The 22,747-nt window shown below is 46.9% G+C and overlaps 1 protein-coding gene across 1 annotated transcript in view; it reads left to right on the top strand.

The window, feature by feature from the left end:
- The first annotated feature begins 1,531 nt into the window (after positions 1 to 1,531).
- The window catches only part of LOC138487719 (uncharacterized), a 39,361-nt gene continuing 18,145 nt past the window's right edge, over positions 1,532 to 22,747 (top strand). The window contains exon 1 of the mRNA XM_069614264.1: positions 1,532 to 1,792. Coding sequence (XP_069470365.1) covers positions 1,627 to 1,792 — 166 coding nt within the window. The 5' untranslated portion in view covers positions 1,532 to 1,626. The remainder of the gene's footprint in view (positions 1,793 to 22,747) is intronic.

Genomic DNA, 22,747 nt, shown 5'->3' on the forward strand with positions numbered 1-22,747 from the left:
GATGTCATGTTTTGGTAGACCACATAAGGAAGCAGTTGAAATACGGAGAGAGTCTTCCATTTCCATTTTTGAGAGAAGGTCAATTTGGAGGAATCGACCTTGAGGGTGAGGGTTATTTACTGAATCTATTGTGGGGAGGGTGTGTGCGGTCGACAATGCATTCCACCTTGAGGATCACCAGTTCAGTAGTATGGCTAATCAAAAGTGGCGTGCCATGTTCGTGGTTTGATGGCAGCTAGTTAAGGTTCTGTGCCTTGGATTGCTTTTACTCTTGATGATGCAGAGGTTGGGGTTTGTGTCCTTGAGGTTGGAGTGGCAGTGGAAGCCATGACCGCCAGTTGTCTTCACGAAGGTGTGAATCATATGTCAAATAGAACTGGTGATCGACTAGACCCTTGGTGGAGACCTGATGGTCCCTGTGAAGGAAATGCCTTAGCTCAGCTGCTGATGTTGGTTATCTGGTTAGTCATTTATTTATTTATTGTTTGCTTGTTAGCTGTTTATACAGTACGTACAATTCTGTTTCAAAGCACCCACAGAGAGAGGTGAGGGAACAAGGGAGTGAAACGCATTACAAAGAAAATATTTAAAGCAGTGGAGGGAAAGATACACGAACCTAATATGCCTTGTGAGTGTTCAGAACATGGAAGTGCAGAACCAGGACAGGGATGAACCTGTGTTCCTTTAAGGCAGGGGTATGCAACCTGTGGCTCCCAAAATGTTTCCCACTACGACTCCCATGATCCCTCAGCACTGACTATGCTGGTTAGGGCTGATGGGGTTTGCAGTCTAAAACATCTGGCGAACCAAAGGTTGCAGACCCCTGCTTTAAGGGATCTCATGGCCCATCAGGGCAAAGCTCACCCTGAGATCTCAAAATAAAAGATGGCTGGCTGCACCCCCCTCACACTGTCCCTGGCCACAGGATGACCCCAAGGCAGCAGCACTTATACAATGCAAATCCAGATGTGAAATCAGAAGCCTGCGGCTGGGAAGCCTTCTTCCTTCAGCAGCAACGCACACTTGCTTCCATAGATTTTTAATTTCTAAGGAAACAGACAGATTTCAATCAAACAGTTTATTGACTACATTCCAGGTAATAAGGAAATGCCACTTCTTAAAGCTGAATTCTCAATTCATTCTCTGGCCCAGCAGTTCCTCCAGCCCAATTCTCATTGGGCCGGCATAAGATCTTTTACTGTCCTCGATCAAATGGATCGTATTTTTCCGGCTCCAAAAAGTGGGACAGGTGGAAAAATCCAGGCCTCGTGACCTAAATGGGATATTGCACTCCCTGTCGGCGCGCCTGTGCTTCCTGCCGTGTCATTTCACTGTGCAGGGTGGCATGGTGCAAGGCCAAACACTTTAGCAGGAATTCACTGCGCATTTCACCGCTGCCTTCCCGCCCCGCTACTGGATGTGTTGTGAATCATTCGTGCATCCAAGCTGGAGGATGTGGAAATCAGGCCTAATGAGGACCCGCCCACTGTTTGCTCATGTTTTCCCGAGACTCGGCTCACCTGCGCGCGGCATATAAGCACCCGGGCATCTCCGATACACACGTCAGTGCAGCAGGACTCCTTCCCACTGAGAGCTCCAGCGCATAGAAGTCTCGTCAGAATCGCCATGGCAGTAAACACAGTCGCGTTCCTGCTGGTGGTGCTGAGCCTACTGGCCACCCCTGTGCACCCGCAGTCGGACCCGTGCGACACTGCCAACGCTGTCTCTGGAAATACGAACTTTCACCTCTCTGTGACGCCCCTGGATTTCAGCACAAACACAAGCTACAATGGTAAGCAGTTGCTATTTTTTAAACAATGGTTATCCTTGTGTTCATAAGACTCTTGCTGCTGCCGTCAGTTGCCGGAAAAAGGAAAACAAAAACCACCTGACACCGTTCTCGTGTGAATGGTACCTATTTTATCAACTTTGGAGGGTTGAAAGGCTGAGTGGTCCAGCATCGGATTCAAAACTGGGACGCATTTTAATCAGCTGCAGAGGATAGCCTTCGTAGTATGAAATTATAACGGCACCCGTTATTCATTACACTTATATCTGAGCACCAAGCACTTAGCCTACTGAGCTATCTTATCACAGTATTGATATAATGTAGTTCTGCACATTGAAAAGTTATTCAATGTAACCCCTTTCTGTAGCTTTGCTCACTGAAGGAATACCGTGGAGCGATGTGTCTCACTGACATGTGCATTTTCCGAAATGGTGACATGTCTTTCCAGCGCCTAGAAGTACATGTGGAGTCAGGAACTTATCTAGGGGCTTTTCTCGTGCACAGGCAGCAAGGAGGCAGATTTACCTGGTGGCTGGTTCCTTTTTAGAATTATTGGGACATCATTTGCTGGTCATCTCTTTAATAAGACTGCACTTTGGAAAGAAACACTTTGGGGTGTTTTCGTCTATTGTAAACAGTCACTAACAAAAAGGATTCCAGGGTGTGCCTTTGCCTGAGGATGTCGAGTTTGCTCAGAGAAACCTGTTAGAGCATCTTCTGCTGAAAGTCACCAGGTGTGGAATCCAGGCTCTAACCAACAGTAGAAGCCTGTGTTCTATCCTCGTCCTATGTTCTACTTCCAGCTTCCAGCCATCTAGCCAATCAGCAAGCCTGGAATCAAGTCTCTACCCAACAGTTGAAGTCCGTGCTCTATCCTCGTCCTATGTTCTTCTTCCAGCTTCCAGCCATCTAGCCAATCAGCAATCCTGGAATCGAGTCTCTACCCAACAGTTGAAGTCCGTGCTCTTTCCTTGTCCTATGTTCTTCTTCCAGACATCTAGCCAATCAGCAAGCCTTGAATAGAGTCTCTACCCAACAGTTGAAGTCTGTGCTCTTTCCTCGCCCTATGTTCTTCTTCCAGCTTCCAGCATTCTAGCCAATCAGCAAGCCTGGAATCGAGTCTCTACCCAACAGTTGAAGCCCGTGCTCTTTCCTCGTCCTATGTTCTTCTTCCAGCTTCCAGCCATCTAGCCAATCAGCAAGCCTGGAATCGAGTCTCTACCCAACAGTTGAAGCCTGTCCAGCCATCTAGCCAATCAGCAAGCTTGGAATTGAGTCTCTACCCAACAGTTGAAGCCCGTGCTCTATCCTCGTCCTATGTTCTTCTTCCAGCTTCCAGCCATCTAGCCAATCAGCAAGCCTGGAATCGAGTCTCTACCCAACAGTTGAAGCCTGTCCAGCCATCTAGCCAATCAGCAAGCCTGGAATTGAGTCTCTACCCAACAGTTGAAGCCCGTGCTCTATCCTCACCCTATGTTCTTCTTCCAGCTTCCAGCCATCTAGCCAATCAGCAAGCCTGGAATCGAGTCTCTACCCAATAGTTGAAGCCTGTCCAGCCATCTAGCCAATCAGCAAGCCTGGAATCGAGTCCCTAGCCACATGTTAATGCTGCCTTGTGTGCTTCCTTGCATGCAGCTTGGCCACAGAGTCATGCACACGTTGTGCTACAGGGAGCGCGCCCCCCACACACGCGTTCCGCTTTAGAGCACTTGCCGTTGTGCTGTATTGCGTGCAAGGTGACCTTCACCTTCGATTGAGGCCTTCAACTTGGGACCACGGGCATAGGCGGCGGTCGCCGACCTCGCAATAGATCCCCCTGATGAGGACTGTAACACTCCATTGCAGCCTCCTTCGCTGGGAGGCGTCGGTGAACATGTCAGAGGGCTGCCCAATGAACCAAATCCCGCATAATGCGGGGCTTCGGGCAGCCTCTGCGACGTTACACAGTCATTGGTAGTAGTCAGGTGATTTCACACTACGATCAATGCCCATTATTTACGATAGATTATCACACTGATAGGATGTTACACGTCAATTGCTGATATCTTTACTTGATTGCCGTCCTGTTTGCAAGCGCTGTAACTAACTGTGCCACATGATCTGGACTCAATGGCACTCATGGTTTCCCTCCTGGAAGGACGGCCGTCTGAGGGGAGGCCCCGTCTGCACGTTCTGCAATGAGAATGGTTTGCCTCGTTCAAGGACAAGAGGGCCGCGCTGTCCCTATCCGGGGGATCAGAGACCCTGCTCCCAGCCACATCCCGGTTTGCACAGCCCTCCTCTTGTTGCCTGGCACACGGGTGTGCAGCGCAGGGCACGCGCTGTTCCGCTGCTGAGTTCTTTACTCGTCGTGTCATGGTTGCCTCGGGTTGTTTGCACCTCCTCAGCGAGACGGATGCTCCCGAGGACAGGAAGCTAAAGGGTGCGCGGGAGAAGTTCCATTTCCTGCGCAGGCGCACGGAGTTACCGTACTCTACCTCCCAAAAGGGCCCGATTCATGGAATGTTATTATGTGTCTTTCCACTGGTGCAAATTGACTGCACTGCCAACAAACACCCTGGTTCATGGAACCTCGCAAAGTGTATTTCTGCCCTGCAAAAATGCCATGAATCAGGACCTTTGAGTCCTGGCGCACAGTGTGATCCTAGACATTGCACGCACACACACGCACACATACTCTACAGACACGCATGCACTACACACTTATACAGACTGACATACATATACTACACACACAGACGCACAGAAACACACTGCACTGACGCACGCACAAACTACACACACAGCACTGAGACACACACACAAACATACATATACTACACAAACACACAGGCACACACTACACCCATACATACCCCTCAAACACTTGACACATACAATACACTCGAATGCATACACATTCACACTAAACACACGCACACACACAGACTGGCATACATATAGACACACAGACACGCACAGACATACTTTACACCCACTTTGCACATAAACACACATACACCACACATAAACACTCACAAATATACACTACACACATACACTACATGCCCACACACACTGACATGCACGCATACACAGCACAGACCCACACACACTGACACACGCAGAGCCTACACACATACACTACACACACACGGTCACACTCACACACATATATGGTGGCAGGATGTTTGTATTAATTGCCGGAGTTACCTTTAATTCGCCTGGTCACGTGCTTCTTTCACGTGGATGCAGTTTGGTTTTAGCAGCAAACTAGGGCAACATGAAACCAGGTGTAAGGCATGTTATAAATAAGACCCATCACTTTAATTGGAAAAAGTGGATTCAGTTTATGCATTTGCAGTTTGCACCAAAAAGGAATTCACAGAATTTATTTCAGCGTTTTTCACTCATGTAACTTTTGTTTACATATGCATATGTATTTTTATTTAATACATAATACACGACATACGTGGAGGTTCTTGTATTTCCTTTCCCCTCTGATTCCACCCATTTCTATAGCCGCTCGTCCTTCTTTTCTGCCGTTTCTGAATCCATCAAACATCCTGGTGCTATTGTGACCCATCTCTCTCTTTCTCTGGCCTCATTGTTCGTGTTGCTGGTTCTTGCTGCTACCAACTCTTTAACATTGGAGGGCGCTCCCTAGCTGTCTTTTCATGCAACTAAACTCTTCACTTTTTTCACTGGTTCTCTTGAGAATTGATCACTGCTCCTCCCTTCTCTTGGGCCTCCCCGGCTGCCGGCCAGCTCACTAACATTCTGTCTATAGTTCCTCTCTCAGGCTTCCCCGCTGGCTGGCCAGATCCCTTGAGTTATAGCTCCTCTCTCAGGCCTCCCCCCCTGCCAGCCATCTCCCTTGCGTTATAGATCTCCTCTCTCAGGCCTCCTTGCCTGCCAGCCAGCTCCCTTGCGTTCTGTCAATAGCTCCTCTCTCAGGCTTCCCCGCTTGCTGGCCAGATCCCTTGAGTTATAGCTCCTCTCTCAGGCCTCCCTGCCTGCCGACCAGCTCCCTTGCATTATAGCTCTTCTCTCAGGCCTCCCCGCCTGCCAGCCAGCTCCCTTGCGTTCTGTCTATAGCTCCTCTCTCAGGCCTCCCCGCATGCCAGCCAGCTCACTTGCATTCTGTCTATAGCTCCTCTCTTAGGCCTCCCAGCCTGCCAGCCATCCCCCTTGCGTTATAGATCCTCTCTCAGGCCTCCCCGCCTGCCAGCCAGCTCCCTTGCGTTCTGTCTATAGCTCCTCTCTTAGGCCTCCCTGCCAGCTCCCTTGCGTCTGTCTGTAGCTCCTCTCTTAGGCATCCCCACCTGCCAACCAGCTCTCTTGCGTTCTGTCTGTAGCTCCTCTGTTCGGTCTCCCTGCCAGCTCCCTTGCGTTCTGTCTGTAGCTCCTCTGTTCGGTCTCCCTGCCAGCTCCCTTGCGTTCTGTCTGTAGCTCCTCTGTTCGGCGTCTTCTTGGGATACTTCCTCGTACTTCTAGCTCTGCTGCCCTCGCCTCGCTTCACTGGCCGTCCTCTGAATCTTGTCTCATCGTTCCCTATCTCTCTGCCCTGGTCTCTTTCCACTCTCCCCCTCGTGCTCTCAGATCTCAACATCACTGCCTTCTCTCTGTTACTCATGCTGCAGCCATCACCACTAACCTTGTCCGAGAAGTGGCGTATTGTGACCGCGCAGGGATCATGCTTGAGGTAGCTGGCACGCATGTTTCTTAACTGTGATTAGTTATTAGTAAGCATGAGAGAAAGTATGCCTCGGCGTCCTTGTGCTTCGCCAGGTTTCTGCTCGTTTTCGCTTCTTGCACCAAAGCACTGGAACACCCTACCTCTGTCTCCTCGCTCCCTTTCGTCGATCACACTCATCCGGTCCTGTTTGAAGAATCACTTACTATCCCTTTATACTGCTTAAACCTTGTGGCAAATTGTCATCATATGTGTATATTTTTTTGCGTTTTTATCTTGTAAAGCGCTTTGGCGATAAGCGCTATATAAATTAAATTAAATATAAATACAACTCACTGTTGCTTCCCAGCTATATTTTCTCTTTCTAAATCCCGTGTGCATACACCCCCACCACCCTCATATATTCATTTTAAGTTTACATAATTCCTTCACATGCAGCATGTTTTGCTCATTTCATTGGGTTTGAACTCTGTGAACTATTTTAGGAAAGCTGCATTTAGGTTATTCAACGCCTGCAAAATCAAAGATAAAGGTGTATTTCTGTATGGGGGTGGTATGGTGTGGTATTGTTTATTTATATAGCGCCTTTACACAGGCGAGTGTTTCAAAGCGCGCAAGTGGAATGATTGCTGCCTTGAGATTCAGCAAATGGAAAACGGCAAACAGAAGCTCCAGGACCCAATCTCAGTTGGCATGCAGCTCGCCCAGGCGGGATTGGAACTCATGTCGCGGGGTTTTCAGGTCAGCTCGTCGGCCAATAGACTACACCCCCATGCCACCCGCCCCCAGCCATACCACACATTATTGACTTGGCTCTCCCAATGGTGACACAGATTGATGACCATCTTTGTAGGTTTCCAAACCTTTTTATGGAGACTCCCACCTTGAGAAAAAATACTTCTGCCAGGCCCCCGAAATGCCATAACTGCTCACATGTTCTATTAAATGCCTTTTCCAGCTTCCCAAAGTGAAAGAGGGTTGTGCCTCTCCCTTGGCATCCTCCAAGACCCCCTCAGGGGGTAGCCCCACAGTTTGAAGACTGCTGGTGTAAAGCGATCTGGTTCCTCTACAAGAGTCAACGTTTACAAGAAAAGTAGTGGGGCTGTGTTCCCTCTGCCCCACATTCCATATTCACCCTCACTCTCCGTCCCCGAAGCATACCCCATACCTTGCTTCAATGCCACTCCCAACACTGTGTTTTACCACTGTGCCACTGTGCCATCAAGATTGATATACACAAAATGAAAGAAAATACATCTTACACGACCACCATTACTTCCAGGCATTGGCCCCCATAGCACACTGCTTTATGCCACCTCCTCTTTCTAGTCGCCCATTATTCGCTCTCATAAAGCCCATGCCACAGACTTTTGGCACCCCTCGCGCGGCCATTAACTACACACACAGCTGCGCCTGCAGCAATTTCACGTGAATCCTGCTTACATGCAGAAGATAAAGTCTGATGACTGAGGTTGCAGGAAGGGATATGTGGCGACTTGGGGTTGTGTGTTTTACATCCTGAGCAGTTTATTGAAATAAATAAAAGCAAGCCAGCACCAGCAAGATAGCTCAGCAAGCTGTAACATTACAGCTGGAGCATTCCCACTAGGAACCAGGTTGAATTCCCCAGTAACGGGGAAGCAAACAGCACAATTGCTCTCAGCCTGCCGTCCAGGAACAATGCTTGGGGTGACAAAAAGTATGGGAACGATGGATGTTTGTAGCCTTTAGTTCCTACTCACTTCGACCTCTGCTCCTCATCCTGCCAAATAAGAACATCAGTTGGGTTTTCAGAACGACCACAAAAAATGGACCTGCTCTATAAGCATAAATAATTCTCACGCGTATTCATCAGGGGAATCTGGATTCCGGTGTCCAGTGTTTTGTCAAGCCTAATCCTGCTTCTGGGAATTCCATTTTTCCTGGATCTAGTAGGATTGGGGGGGGGGCTATGAGTAGGTGTTTTTTGGTTTTTGGATCACCTGCTCTTCTTATGACTTTATGTTTTAGTTCTTTGAGTTCCAGCCTTCTTGCAGCTCTCTTAGCTTGGATGTCCGAGGTGGCTTCACGGGAAGTTGCGGTGCCATCTTCAGGGACGTCATTTGGGGGTGGCCAGAGGTTGCAAGTGCGACCTCTGAGGTCTCCCTTACGACCTCTACAAACATATATATATATATATTTTTTTTTGCAATGCAAGCTCCTGGGCTGTGGCCAGCACCATGTGGCTCTTTAATTCTGGAGTGGCTGCTTTCTTGTTCAGGCCCCTTAAAAAAACAAGAAAAATATGAACATGAAGGCCACAAGTCTAACACTTTCAGCACTCAACCTAAATAAGAAAGAATAGGAATGCCAAATAATGTGCCTTTCTGGAATTCTATACAATAATTGCTAGACTCAATAAAGGTTTATTTCAGACACACTTCAGGGGGTGAGTCACTGATCTAGTCTCTTCTCAAACGCCTCAACTCCGCCTTTCATACTTCTTAGGTCGATATATGGGTACCAACACAGGTTGGGTGATACTGGGTGTATATTTCTTATATGTAAAGCGCTTAAGCGTAAGTGCTACATAATAACACATCATTATCATTTGGTCATGGACGTCTGCTTGCATTCACAGTAATTTGGTAATATGGGCCTATACACACTGATCTTAACGATACATATGGCGATCCATTCAGGTATGAAATGTACATCACATTATAGTGATATCGTAACCATATTTTTCGTAGTGTACAATGCTATGTGATGCCACTTCCTGTTTTGTCAACGGGTGAAAGGTCGTGTTCCATCGCTTCCCGCGATATCACTTTGGGGTGGGGTCAAATGACATCACTTCCTGTGATGTCATCAGGGGTCAAGGGTTGTGTGATGTCACTTCCACTACCCCTGGCATTTTGGTGAAATGACGTCCCTGGCCATCTTGCCATTTCCTTGTGCCTATAGGCAGTGGGTGCAGGTTTCCGAGAATCAGGATTTCTTCATTTGGAATTAGATGGGAATTGATGACTGCTGGCAGCTAAAACGACTGTTATCATTGGAGCAGTCAATTGATAAAGAGAAGATGCGGTTCAGTGCTTAGCTCATTATGTGGAACCGGATTCTAGTCTCAGCTGCTCCACTTTAACAAACATGTGTGATCCTGGGCAAATCACTTCATGTGACAGCGGCCTTCTGTCTGCTTAAAATGGGGGCTCTTAGACTTGTACAGTAGCATCAAGCACTGCTTTGTATCTCTTCTGATGCCTGCGAGTGACATTACCCATGCCAAACACGACATGATCTGGGACACCATGACGCACTGCACTTTAAAACGTTATCATGGACATGACATGCCATAGATGGGGGAGGGGAGGGAGCCACGCAGAACTCATCACCTGCTTCTGTCTGATAAATGACCTAGGTGGCAACGATACATGACTGTGGCTAAATTGCTAATTTTGTTACCCGTAAACGTAGATTTAAGTCCATGGTTGGACTAGGGTATACAATTGTCTCGAGCACCCATGTAAAAGTGGCCCAACGTTGCAAATGACTATTCATTCCTTTTGTGACAGACTGTTTAAGTGGATGTTGATAAAATGCGATGCAAATTGTGCATTTTAAAGAATATTTATTCGCTTACACTGGTCAAAACTACTAGCCACGTGGTGAAGTAACTTATCAAACTGGCCCAAAAATGTGGCCCACTTTGACTCAAAAAATGGGGCCACTCTAGTCTTTTCCGTTTCTGGTTCGGGCATTTCCCTGTGGGCCAGTCCGAGCCTGTTTAAATCCCGGCTACTTTTCTTGAAGCCCAAATCGTGTGGTTATGGTCAAACCACTTAATTGTGTCAACATGAGTAGTTTGTCATAACATGCATATATAAAAAACACTTTTACAATGTGAGATCGAGTAGGTCACAATGAGGTTCACCCTCATAGCCAACCATTGCTTCTGTAATCTGGTTTCATACAGACAGCAGAGGCCCTGTGCTTGAGGTGCCCCTGTTGCAATGAGTGGTACGTGGTTTTCTGTCCTGTGGGCTCACTTTGCGCTTTGTGTATTAGCGAACATTTATGCAAAATTCCTGCTGCACTTACGATCTTTTACGTCCGTTCCAGTCTTACTGTGGATGCAAGTGTGTGTGGGGAGGTAAGGGGGACGAGGGGTACAAGAGGTGGCAGCACCATGGATCCTTCCAAGCCAACGATGCTCATGACCATTTAACTGTAATAAATCCCCCATTCCACCCCTCACCCCCTCTCCCACGGCTACTTAGTACTCCTAATAATAATAATATATCGATTTGTACAGTGTTTCGAGGTGACTACTTTCACCTTCTAAGCGCTATAATCTCTTATCTGACAAGGCCAAAGGGCATCTGAAAGCATTTCATAAAAACCTATATTAAACATCCTGGCTAGTCTTTTCCTCTCTGAGGAAATTCAGCTGGCAGTGCGGAAATATATGTGTCTCCTCTCTCACTATAGGAAGACATCCATAATCACTGTTTTGATTTGTAACCAGATAAATTAAACACTGCTGTAACCTGCGCTGTGATACCTCCGGGTTTGGGCATATAACACATGCTATAAATCAAAATAAATAAATAATATTTATGCTTAATAATATGGGTTTTCTAATTTAGCACTTGCTTTTTAAAAAAAAAAAACAAAAAAACAATGCAAGATAATTGGTGTTGCGTTTACCCAAAGTAATATTATCAACGTTGGAAGTAAGAAGCCCCCCGCCATGGTTTTCACCTTTGATCTTCAGTGTGTCTAATTTCTTATGTATTGTACTGTATGTACTCGGCGCAGGCAAATGCGATACAATGCGTATATTTACAGTGTGCCCAATTCACAAACCTTCCCGTTGAACGCGAACACAAAAAATGGAATTTTGCACATACGCAAAATGCAACCGGTTCACAGGAGGACTCTGTGCATCCAGATTACCACACTGTATGCGTGCTGACACGCAGGCCAGCGATTTAATGGGCAAAAGAGGGTGTGCCTTCATTACCACCAATTTGGCATATGCCCAAAATGTGTGTGGAAAGTCGCTGACCCCTCTAGCAATTTGCCCAAGTTTGAGACCGTGGACAAATCTGCAGGAACAGATGTGATGTTGTTTACATGTTTGCCCTAAAAGAGTTTTACATCCTGTCCCCTCTGTTTGACTCCAATTTCTGGAAATCATTTCACTTGGTTAGTTTGGGCTATTACATAAGTCGAAACGATTGCATTAGAGTGCAGGTAGGGAGAGATGGCATGTGAGGAGGGAAACACAGCTTATAGATGCTGTTTGGTTATTTTCGCACCCATTGACTGCCCATAGCCACGCTAATCCCTATGACCATTCACACCCAGTTCCTGCCCTTTCCCACCCAAAACACCTCCCCATTGAAACTCTTTGTGCTCGTTTTAATCAAGCCTTACCACCAAACTTTGCACTCAAACTGCCTGCTATTTTCTCAAAGCAGTCTTCTGAAAGTTAATGACTTAATTGGAGTTCTAAATGCACTATGGGTGTAATAAAAATGTCAAAACCAGGCCTGCCATCTGCCACTTGATTTATAAGCACTTTGTGCGTCCTTCATTGAAGTCCTCTTACAAACAAGCATTGGCAAAGCCAACAGTGTTGGCCTGTGTATAAGCAGAGGGATAGACAGGATAGGGCCTGAGCGGGCCAGTCCCACCACAAATCTGTAAATGCCCACTCAGCAGCTCTGTGTGGGCATTTACAGATTTTAATGCCACTGCGGTGGGCCCAAAAACCTTAGCTTCAGGACCCGCTTGTTAGACAATCCTGGCTAGGCCTCTGTGTATAAGTATTAGGCATTTGCCAGACACTGCTATTAGATCGCTAGGTACTCGCACCATGTTGTGCCCGTTAATACCACCATGGCAGCGCCTTGCAAGCCCCTTTCCCATGCCTACACAAAAGCATACATACACTGTTGGCATTGGGAATGCTTATTTCTCATCCTAGCATAAATGTCAGCCTAGGAAATTGCTCCCAGGGTTTAGCTCCGTTTTGTAACTCGGGTTACTTTTGCACATGCAAAGTGTGGTTGGTGTAAATCAAGCATAGTGCAGTACTTTGCTTGCAAAACTGTTTTTCGGTGTGTATTTGACATCTGGCGCTGGTTGTTGAAAGGCTGGTGTTTTCCAACAGTCATTAAACGACCAATTAAAGAAGTGGCATGAACAGGCTTGGGCTGGCCTATAGGGCAATAGGCCCACGGCCGAGCCAAAAACACAAAATGCTGCTGTGGGCCACATTTTTGGCCAATGTGGGCCAGTTTGATGAGTTACTTCACTATGCAGTTAGTAGTTTTGACCAGTGGTGCTTCATAAATATTCTTCAAAATGCACAATTTGCAGCACATTTTATCAACACAAAAAAAACTCCCCCTTGGGTACTACTCAAACAGTGTCACAAAGGGAATGGATAGCCATTTGCAACGGTAGGACACTTTTTAATTGGTGCCCAATGTTATGGCCCAGACCGACCCTGGGCATAAATGTAACATAAACACTAAAAGAAGGATGTGAATTAAAGGCCTCACATGCTTTGATCAAATATGTATCTTCTATCGCTCTGTTAATGAGTGACAACAGGCAGCGAGGGAGCTCGCGACGTCAGCTCTGCCCCCATCCTTCTCCCTCGTCACGAGATGTCTCTATTGCAGGCTGCCACAGGCCGCTCGTTATCTGAACGCCACGTTGCCAGGCTGTAAAAGGGTTGCTAATAAGTGGGGCCTTTTTTACTGATATTACTTCCGTGCTTTCTGCGGAAAGGGTTTCATGAAACCATGCCATCACCATTCGATTTCAAAAGAAATGACAGGAACCGAGAATGCCCAACACCTTGCAGCAGGGAGGGGATTTCGAAGCAATTTAACCTCCCCGGTTCGTTTGTGATGTTTACTCGGAGACCTTTCATCGTGACCGTTTCACAAAATTTTTCTCTGGAGAAAATCAGGAGAAACCCGTGAGCATTGCAGATTTGCAAAAACTGGCCTAAATCTGAAACCTAAAACCGGAGCAAATCTGGAGTTGCCTACTTTAACGCAACTCAAAGATTCTGCAGCAACTCCAGAATGTATCCACTCAATGAATTCCAGATTTGCTCCAATTTAAGGCAACTCAATGAATGAATTCCAGATTTGATCCACTTTAAGGATACTCAAAGAATGAATTCCTGATTTGATCCATTTTAAGGCAACTCAACGCTTCTGCAAGCAACTCCAGATTTGCTCCACTTTAAGGGAACTCAAAGAATGAAGTCCAGATTTGCTCAACTTTAAGGCAGCTCAACGCTTCTGCAGGCAACTCCAGATTTGCTCCAATGTAAGGCAACTCAAAGAATGAAGTCCAGATTTGCTCCACTTTAAGGCAACTCAACACTTCTACAAGCAACTCCAGATTTGCTCCAATTTAAGGCAACTCAAAGAATGAAGTCCAGATTTGCTCCACTTTAAGGCAACTCAACGCTTCTGCAAGCAACTCCAAATTTGCTCCACTTTAAGGCAACTCAAAGAATGAATTCCAGATTTGCTCCACTTTAAGGCAACTCAAAGATTCTGCAGGCAACTCCAGATTTCCTCCACTTTAAGGCAATTCATCGATTCTGCAGGGAACTCCGGATGTGCTCCACTTTGAGTCTTTAACAATTAGGGGGCCGATTCATGGAATTACTTGCATGTAAACTTGTGGATGTGTGCGCCATTCTACATGCAAATCCCTGTACATCAATTCCTGGAATTGACTGTGCAGGACTTTTCCTGGACTTGCGTGGAGTTCACACAGGCTCGGCATTTCTCTGCGAGCTGTCGAACGCCTTGCGCGATACACCACGCAGAGCATGGGCGTGGCTTGCGCAGAGGGCTGGGAAGGGGCAGAACACAGAAAATGGGGAATAACATGGGAAAAAGTGGGCGTTCTGTGGGACGGCCCCCAGACAAGCCCTTGCACACCCACAATTGTGCCAAAAAACACATATTCATGGAACCACTGGCCTCTTGGCATAGTAATGGCTGTGCAAATCCCTCAATCTCTACGCCATCTGAAGGCAGGCGTAAGTACACTTGCGCAATGGAATTGCAGCGCGGAGGTGGGTTTGCATGTCGTATATAGGGGTTTGTGTACACAGCCGCGGTTCTGATGTAACTTAGGGGTGCGCATACGCAGTGTAGCGGGGTGCACAGTTTGTGGGGGTTCGCATGCAGATTTTTCAAGTTTTTACTGACTTATGATTTTCCATAGGCATGTTGTTGGGGTGCCGGCAACAGTTATGGCGGACCCTGCTCAGGGTCCCCTAGATGCAAGACTGCTTGCAGGGGACCCCGCACACGCCGGGGAGCACGCAAAGGTACGTGTTCTGACTGTTCATGCTTTGTGTGAGGGACGTGTCGGCAGCGTTCCAGACACGACTTGCGAATACGGTTACTTTGCGCAGTGAATTCCATGAACACAAGGTGCACACATTTTTCATTCTGCGCGCGGGCTTGCGCAGTGTCCTTCTTGGCACGTGACGCTTGCAGGATTTCTTCTGCCCACATTTCCATGAATCGGGCCCTAGGTGTATGGTAGTGGGTGCAAGTCAGAGATGCTGCTGATCCTGTCATGCCAGGTCTTTGCCCACCCGCATTATCAGAGCACATTTCTATCACCATGCCACCCTGGCAGGGTAGGTTGCCAGAGCATGTCTCGGTCTGGGGGGAGTGGGAAGGGGATCTGGAGAGGAAGTTGCTAGGATGTAGAGGGTGGGGTGCCAGCCAAGGAAAGTAGCTAGATCAGAGCACAGGGGGAACACTGCCAGTGAATGGGTGGCAGGGGGGTGTGGGTGGAAGATGGAACAGGGTTGATGGTTTCGGGCCACCCTTAAAAAGTGAAGCAGAGGGAGAATGTCTGTGGTGAAGGCGAGAGATCACCTTTTGAAGCATGGGAATAATGTGGGCCAAGAGTCCCATCCAATCGAAGGGCGACGATCGAAAGTTAGCGCGGTACCGATCTGCGCAAAATGGGAAGTACATGGAACAAACGTTTGGCGCAACCATTTGTGAATTAGGCGCATAGGGCCCGGTTCATGGAATTTTGTGCACGGTTCAAAGTGACTTTGCACTGCCTTCAAATTATCGACAGCGTGGGCGGACCCACGCGCTTCCCCATCCAAAAGGATGACTTTGCACTGCCGACACAAACCCTGATTCTTGATACTGTGCAAAGTGTATTTTTGTAGTGCAAAGTCAGGGCAAAGTAATTTTGTACTGCAAAAATGACTTTGTACTGACTTTGCACTGCAGAAATACACTTTGCACTGTTCCATGAATCAGGGTTTGTGTCGGCAGTGCAAAGTCACTTTGAACTGTGCAAAACATTCCATAAGTCGGCCCCCTAGACTCCAGCTTTGACATCACTTGTCAGAGGGTGTCTGTCTGTCTCAGACCTTTATGAACTCACTGGCTGGTGCTTTTTCATCATGGGAATTTGTATGAGGCAATTTCTGAAATAAAGCCTCACGGCGCCTGGCAAGGTGGGTGGAGGACAATGAAGAATGGAGGCAGGTTGTTTATTTAGACAGAGTGAAAGGTGTACCCACCTGCCTGTTGATATATTGCTCCCTCACTGGTCTTCATGAAAAACACAGGATACTTCCATTCATGCCTGACAGCCCACACGCCTCTCCTCAGCGTAGTCACATCGTTCTATGGCACCTCATTGTAGGGTGAGAAAATGAACAGTTTTTTGTTGTGACCCCCAGAAATATTCACCCAGTCAAATATGTGTTAATAGAAGGTTCAAGTTGATAACCTCATTTCCGTATCCTCCGTAACCGGGGTTTGATTTTCAACAGATTGGGAGCCGCGCATATCAGCACAGCAAAGAAGATATCCGCGGTATCGGTATTCTGTAGCATAAGATGCCGGCATCCGGGACATTGTGAGGTTATTCAGGGTCACTCGGAGTTCCATTCCTGATGCACCCCCTGGTAACTGCCTCATGCTTGGCATGGCACAGGAGAAGCCAGCGCGTGCTTCATTCAGCCCAGGGCCTGGCGCTCATCAGGGTCTCCCAGCCGCTGGCTCTCCTCCCTCGCTGACAGACGCGTCATCCGAGAGATGCTAGTGGCACACAGGGCTGCTGACACCGCACCCCAGCACCCCACGCAGGCCCTGGCTTCGGAGCATCACAAATACATGTTTAACATGCCTCCTTGTTATCAGCAGCACGTTATATCCGTGGACAGCCGCAGACACAGCAGTGAGTTGGGAATGGGTTATGTGCAACGCATCGTCTGTGATTGGTCTCCCTAATAAGTATGAATGTCGAGTGGTAAGGAATGAGGTAGATACATGGGCATCTGCATGCCCCTCTCAGGGCTCTGATTGGCTGCCCAATCTGTGGATTCTTCCAGGACAATCAAATCTAGTCACAAAATCAACCCACCCATTAAAAGTAAATTTATGATTGACTGGGTATGATATGTGCAATAACACATGTACCATCGCCCATTGTAAGCCAATTGGAAGCCACTGACGAGTTGCTTGACGAAATAGAGTAATGAGGCCAAAGACTGAGGACATTTATACGGGCTCAGCACTCTGAGGTGACTTGCAATATCCACTTTAGATACGGTATGGTGTACTTCATTCTTTATTAACACAACATTAGGCAACACAACATTATACATGGCCGCAACGTCTCCTCGTCCATGCATACCCGGGCTGATGATTGATATCTTTTAACAGCTCACGTGTAGAATTCATGTAAAATCTGTTAATGCTGGTTGGGGGGGGGGAGATAGAAAACAAAGAAAAGCCTAAAAGCATTTTTGTTTGCAAACAGATTAGACAAAAATACATTTAATATCGTCGTTGTTGTGCAAGTCTTTTAATGCAGATAGTTGCAGGCTCTACTGTGTCCAATTGCAATTTATTTCAATGATGATTGCTTGTTGGAACTGCACACAACAGTTTTCTTTTTTTGTGGATCTTCGAATTGTCTTTAGATCATACATGACAACACGTTGCATGTTGGTGCTGATTAATGACTAGAAGTAGGTTACTATATCACACACAGTGCCCATAAGAGGTTTCATTCTGAGTTATAGTACTTGCATCACGTTATGATGTGTTTTTCCAGAATAGCCAAGGACCCTCATTAGTGCTCTTCCCCTATCTCATCCTTTTATTTTGAAAGAGTCCAACGCCAGTGTTTCAGGCTGTTTATCTTGCAGTGATACACTTCTACGATAACTTAATGTATATGGTTATTCTAGGTTTTGATCTTCTGCCCTGCTCAGTAAGGCAAGAGTAGGGTGGCTGCAATGTATTCTAGAAGTCAATATTAGATAACAAAAACATTTTGAATCTTGTAAAAGGGCAAACTTGCAATACTAGCGCAATTAAATATTGTCCCTGTTTTTAGACTATTTTAAATATCTTCTTTTGACAATAATGCAGAACATGTTGTCTCTGGAAGTGGCCTTCCTTCTTAGAAAGGGTCACTCCCACATTTAAACCAATGATCTGTTTCTTCTGTGAGCACTAAGGAAATGGTTAATTGCAAGTCTGGCCACGAATTGCACAAACACTAACAATGAACACAACCCTTAAAGTAAATACAGTTGTAGGTCCTGCAGTGTTCACCTTGAGTCCCGTACATGGTCTGTCGGAACTCTGGCATCCTTGGGCGAGCCTTTCCGCCTCGAGCTTATGCGTCGCCCAGAACTCACCCTGTATGGACAATATGACATCAGTGTGATGATGACATGACTGCAGGACCCAAATGATGACACTGCATCCCTCCTATCATGTTCTTCTGCACCTGCTGGATGGCTCTGTCGCTGCTGCTCTCATTCTACACTTAATCCCCCCCCCAGAAAAAAGAGCACCCCCGACACCTCAGTCCTTAAGGTAACGCTGCTTTACTTCTGATCCTGCTGTCAGAGCCACAGCAATATAAAGAGAAAGAGAGAGAGGTGGAGAGAGAGTGAGAGAGAGAGAGCGAGAGAGAGCCTAGAAGTATGTATATTTACATGGGATACAGCAAGTCAATTTTAACAGTGTTACAGTTTTGCATGCAAACTAGGGTGACCAGTCATCCTGGTTTTGCCGGGACTGTCCCGGTTTTTTTGTTCTCTGTCCCACTTTCTCAAGACTATGTTCCTATTGGAAAATCCCGGTTTTTGGTAGTCAGTCTTTATACCCGACAGGCAGGAATGTAAAATCTGACACAGAAGAAATGCTGCATTTTACAAGTTAATATAGTGTTAGTTTGTAATAAATGAATTATAATATGTGTTTATTTGAACACTAACACTTAAACCCCCTTCTCCACCGAACGCTACTGAAGTGTAGTGCCTTGACAGCCACTTTCAAGAGTTAGTCCTACTTTTATGTTACTTGCCCTGTCCCAGTGTTTTAGTTTTTACATCTGGTCACCCTAATGCAATGTGCAATTTGGTGTGCATTATTCTCTTTCTATAGCTAGACTTTCCTCTTGTTATATCATGAGGACATCCTTCTTGCACTGATCCTTCACTAGAGTCTTTTGTCAGTGTTTATTCCCATTCAGTATAGCCCATGTGCCTGTCCTTTTAAGTCTGCCCTGAAGTTATAGGCATTCCAATTCGTTTCATAGGTCAGTGGGTTAAGTCCTGCAGTGTTTTGGCAGCCTGTCTCCGAGCACTCGCCTCCAGCAGTTTTGCCTGAAAACACTCAACACGATTTGGAATGCAAATGGAGGCCCATTTCTAGTCCAGAAACATCCGGTTCACTTTGCCTTCTGCTGTACCCGGGGTTCCAATTAAACACTTGCTGAGAGAACACTTGCTCCTGGAATGCTCAGGTGCACTGCGCTCAGTGCTGGGAGGTGGGGGATGGGGGGAGGTTCGAGGGGGAGGGTGGTGCTGCAGTCAAGCTCAGCCACGTACATACCGGGTTTCTCAGAGTGAACTGCAGGAGGTTACTCTGGCAAAATGGCGATTTGCCATTTCACTTTTGCCAAATGCTAGTTGCACACCAGTGTCAGAATCAGTCCTGGCTGAAGAGGTGTGGGGACTCATTTCAACATGATGGCTGGGGGCACCATGCTGAGAACGAAAACAGTTTCAGGCACCCGTGCAATGCATACATTACAATGGCGACAAAGGTGAGGTTAATAGTGGCCGAATATCACGAGACGGCCACCCAGCAGGGGGCTTAAACAGGGCCCAATTCATGGACTTTTTTGCATGGTTCAAAGTGACTTTGCACTGCTGAAAAGTGACTTTGCACTGCCGACACAAACCCTGATTCATGGAACTGTGCAAAGTGTATATTTGCAGTGCAAAGTCGGTGCAAAAGTCATTTTTGCAGTACAAAATTAATTTGCACTGATTTTGTACTGCAAAAATGACAATGCACTGACTTTGTTCTGCAAAAATACACTTTTCACAGTTCCATGAATCAGGGTTCGTGTCGGCAGTGCAAAGTCACTTTTCAGCAGTGCAAAGTCACTTTGAAGCAATGGCATACCAAAAGGGGTGCAAGAGGGGGACAAGTTGCCTTGCAGAGGCTCTTTTGAGAGTCAGACCAGGACATTTCTCAGTGGGATACCTCTTCCGCTCTGCACCTCAACGAGGGTGCCCAACAGGAAAGGTGTTCCGCTGGCAGGACAATCTCACATTGCTCTATTTTATTTTATTTATTTTAATTCTTGATAGAGCGCCAAATCGCCCACAGGCCTGACGGCACACAAAACGGAAAAGACAAACAATCAAGTGCAAAAAAAGCCTGGATCAGAGAAGAGTGGAACAGGAACTAGGGAGCAGTAAATAAATAGGTCTTCAGATTCTGCGTCAACAGAGCTTTACAATGTGAGCCATTAGACACTGATGGGAGGAAGAGGGGACAATTAGCTGGGACGTTTGTGCCTTTAGAAATGTAAAGGGGAGAGAGTGAACAGAAGTCAGAAGGGTGCTTAATGCTGCATGCTTTATAAAATAAAGACTATGGGGCAGATTCAGGGAATTATTTGCATGGAAAATCAGGGATTTGTGTGCCATTCTGCGTGCGAAACCCTGTTTTTCGATTCATGGAATCGACTGTGTGGCACTTTTCCATAACTTGCGGGGACTTTGCACAGGCTCGGCACGTCTCTGCAAGCAGTCGAGTGCCTTGCATGAGACACCACGCAGAACGTGGTCAAGGCCTGCGCGGAAGGAGGAGTAGGGGGGAACTCAGAAAATGAGGGAAAACAAGGGGAAAAGTGGGCGTTATGAGGGACGAGCCGCAGGCAGTCCATAGCATGGCCACAAATTCACACGACAAAGCACATTCATGGATGTGACCATGCAACCTCTCGCCTGCAAAATACCCACGCAAATCTCTCCATCTCTACGCCACTCGAAGGCAGGCGTAAGTACACTTGCGCTTAGGAATCGCAGTGCGGTGGTGGCTTTGCATGTTGGATTTAGGGATGCGTGTACACAGCCGGGGATCTGATCAGACTTTGGGGTGCCCGTACACAGTGTAGTGTGGTGCAGGAACTGTTTACGGGGGTTCATATGCATATTTTCAGAGTTTTACCCGAGTTACATTGTACACGCAGGGTCCCCGAGATGCATGCCCGCTTTTGGGAGACCCAATGCACTGTTTGAAGGGTGCATGTATTCGCACCCGGCGGAGCACGCAAAGGTAGCTGTTTGGCTGTTTTTGCTTTGCGGGGGTGCGTGTCGAGGGCGTTCTTTTCCATGAATTGGGCCCTATAACTTTAAAACCCTAGAGAGATTTGTTAGGTTCATATTAATCTGCATGATGCTATCACCCTGAAATCCGACATGCAATCCTACATACGCACTGCAAATACTACTCGCAGTGGTACTTACACCTACCTTCGTGTGGCGGATTTTATGAAGAAATTACATGGCCATTTCCTAGCCGAGAGGTTGCGTGATCAAATCCATGAATGCGTCTCATGCTGCACAATTGTGGGCGTGTGAGGGCCTGCAGGCCAGCGCTCGGAACTCCCATTTTTGAGCAAGTTCTCCCCCCTTTGAGCCCTCTGTGCAAGCCATGCCCATGCTCTGCGTGGAGTCTCGAGCAAGGCCCTCAACGGCCTGCAGAGATGTGCTGAGCCTGCGCAAATTCCACACAAGTCCAGGAAAAGTACTGCACATTTGATTCCATGAATCAACAAACAGGGATTTGTGCGTAGAATGGCACGCAAGTAACCTATTTTCTGCATAAATAAGTCCATAAATCGGATCCTTGGAGAATAACAAAAGGCCGTAGAGGGACAGTTACAGGGGACAATGGAAAGGAACAGATGGCAGCATAAATGGGGAATAACAGAATGCCACAAACAGGCATAGAGTATGGGAAATAGTATGAGGAACCCAATCCCTGGGTAGAAATGGGGAGAAACCAAAGTGCAGAGCTGCTTAGAAATGGGGCATTCAGTATTTTCAGAGTTTGACAAGTGGACATAAGGCATAGAAAATGGAAGAGAAGCACATTTCCTGTGTCTGTCTATCTCAACCTTTTGTTATTTTAGCAGTCATCCCCGAACACTCCCTCCCACCTGTCCCTCTCAGCTACCTACCTCTTCCCTCCTTCATCCTCTGTGTTCTGCCACCTCAAACCCCTCCTGGTGTGCCGCCACCTCATACGTAGGACTCATGATGTTATTCCAATAATTTGCACATGTTAAGAATCCTGACAGTGGTCTGGGTATTTCACTCATATGGGCCCAGAGGGTGGGCATAGCATCGCACTTAAAATGCACCTTTGGAAAAACACTCAGATCCCTCTTTCGTAGTCGGCACTGTATGTAACTCTAAAGCACCTGAGGTTGGGCCATGCCGCCATAAGAAAACGTGAGAAGGGGTCTTGTTTGCACTAGAAGGAACTAGGAATTTCAATTTATCATTTTAAGATTCTGGGTGACTATTATGTATTCATTTAGCACGTAGATCATCTGTGGAACAAAACACTGCTCTTTGTGCATAGATGGAACCCAGGATGTAGACATTGTTGCTTGTACAACTAACCCTTCTTCTCACCTCACAAACCACACCTTTGCAAGTTAGCCCAAGGCACAGGCTCACTCCAAAAGGCCGGCACTCACATATAACACAGAAACTACAGCACAACACCTCTGCCATAAGAATTAAGTTACCCCAAACGACAATTTGAACTGTATCGTCTCACATAATTCTCTATCTCCTTAAACACAATCCACCCTGCTAAGTTCATAGTCTACCTCCGCTGCACCCATCCACACGACATTCAGACATTGGTGACTAG

Source organism: Ambystoma mexicanum, chromosome 9, assembly GCF_040938575.1.
Source record: "Ambystoma mexicanum isolate Mex_15411 chromosome 9, UKY_AmexF1_1, whole genome shotgun sequence".
NCBI classification, from domain to species: Eukaryota; Metazoa; Chordata; class Amphibia; order Caudata; family Ambystomatidae; genus Ambystoma; species Ambystoma mexicanum.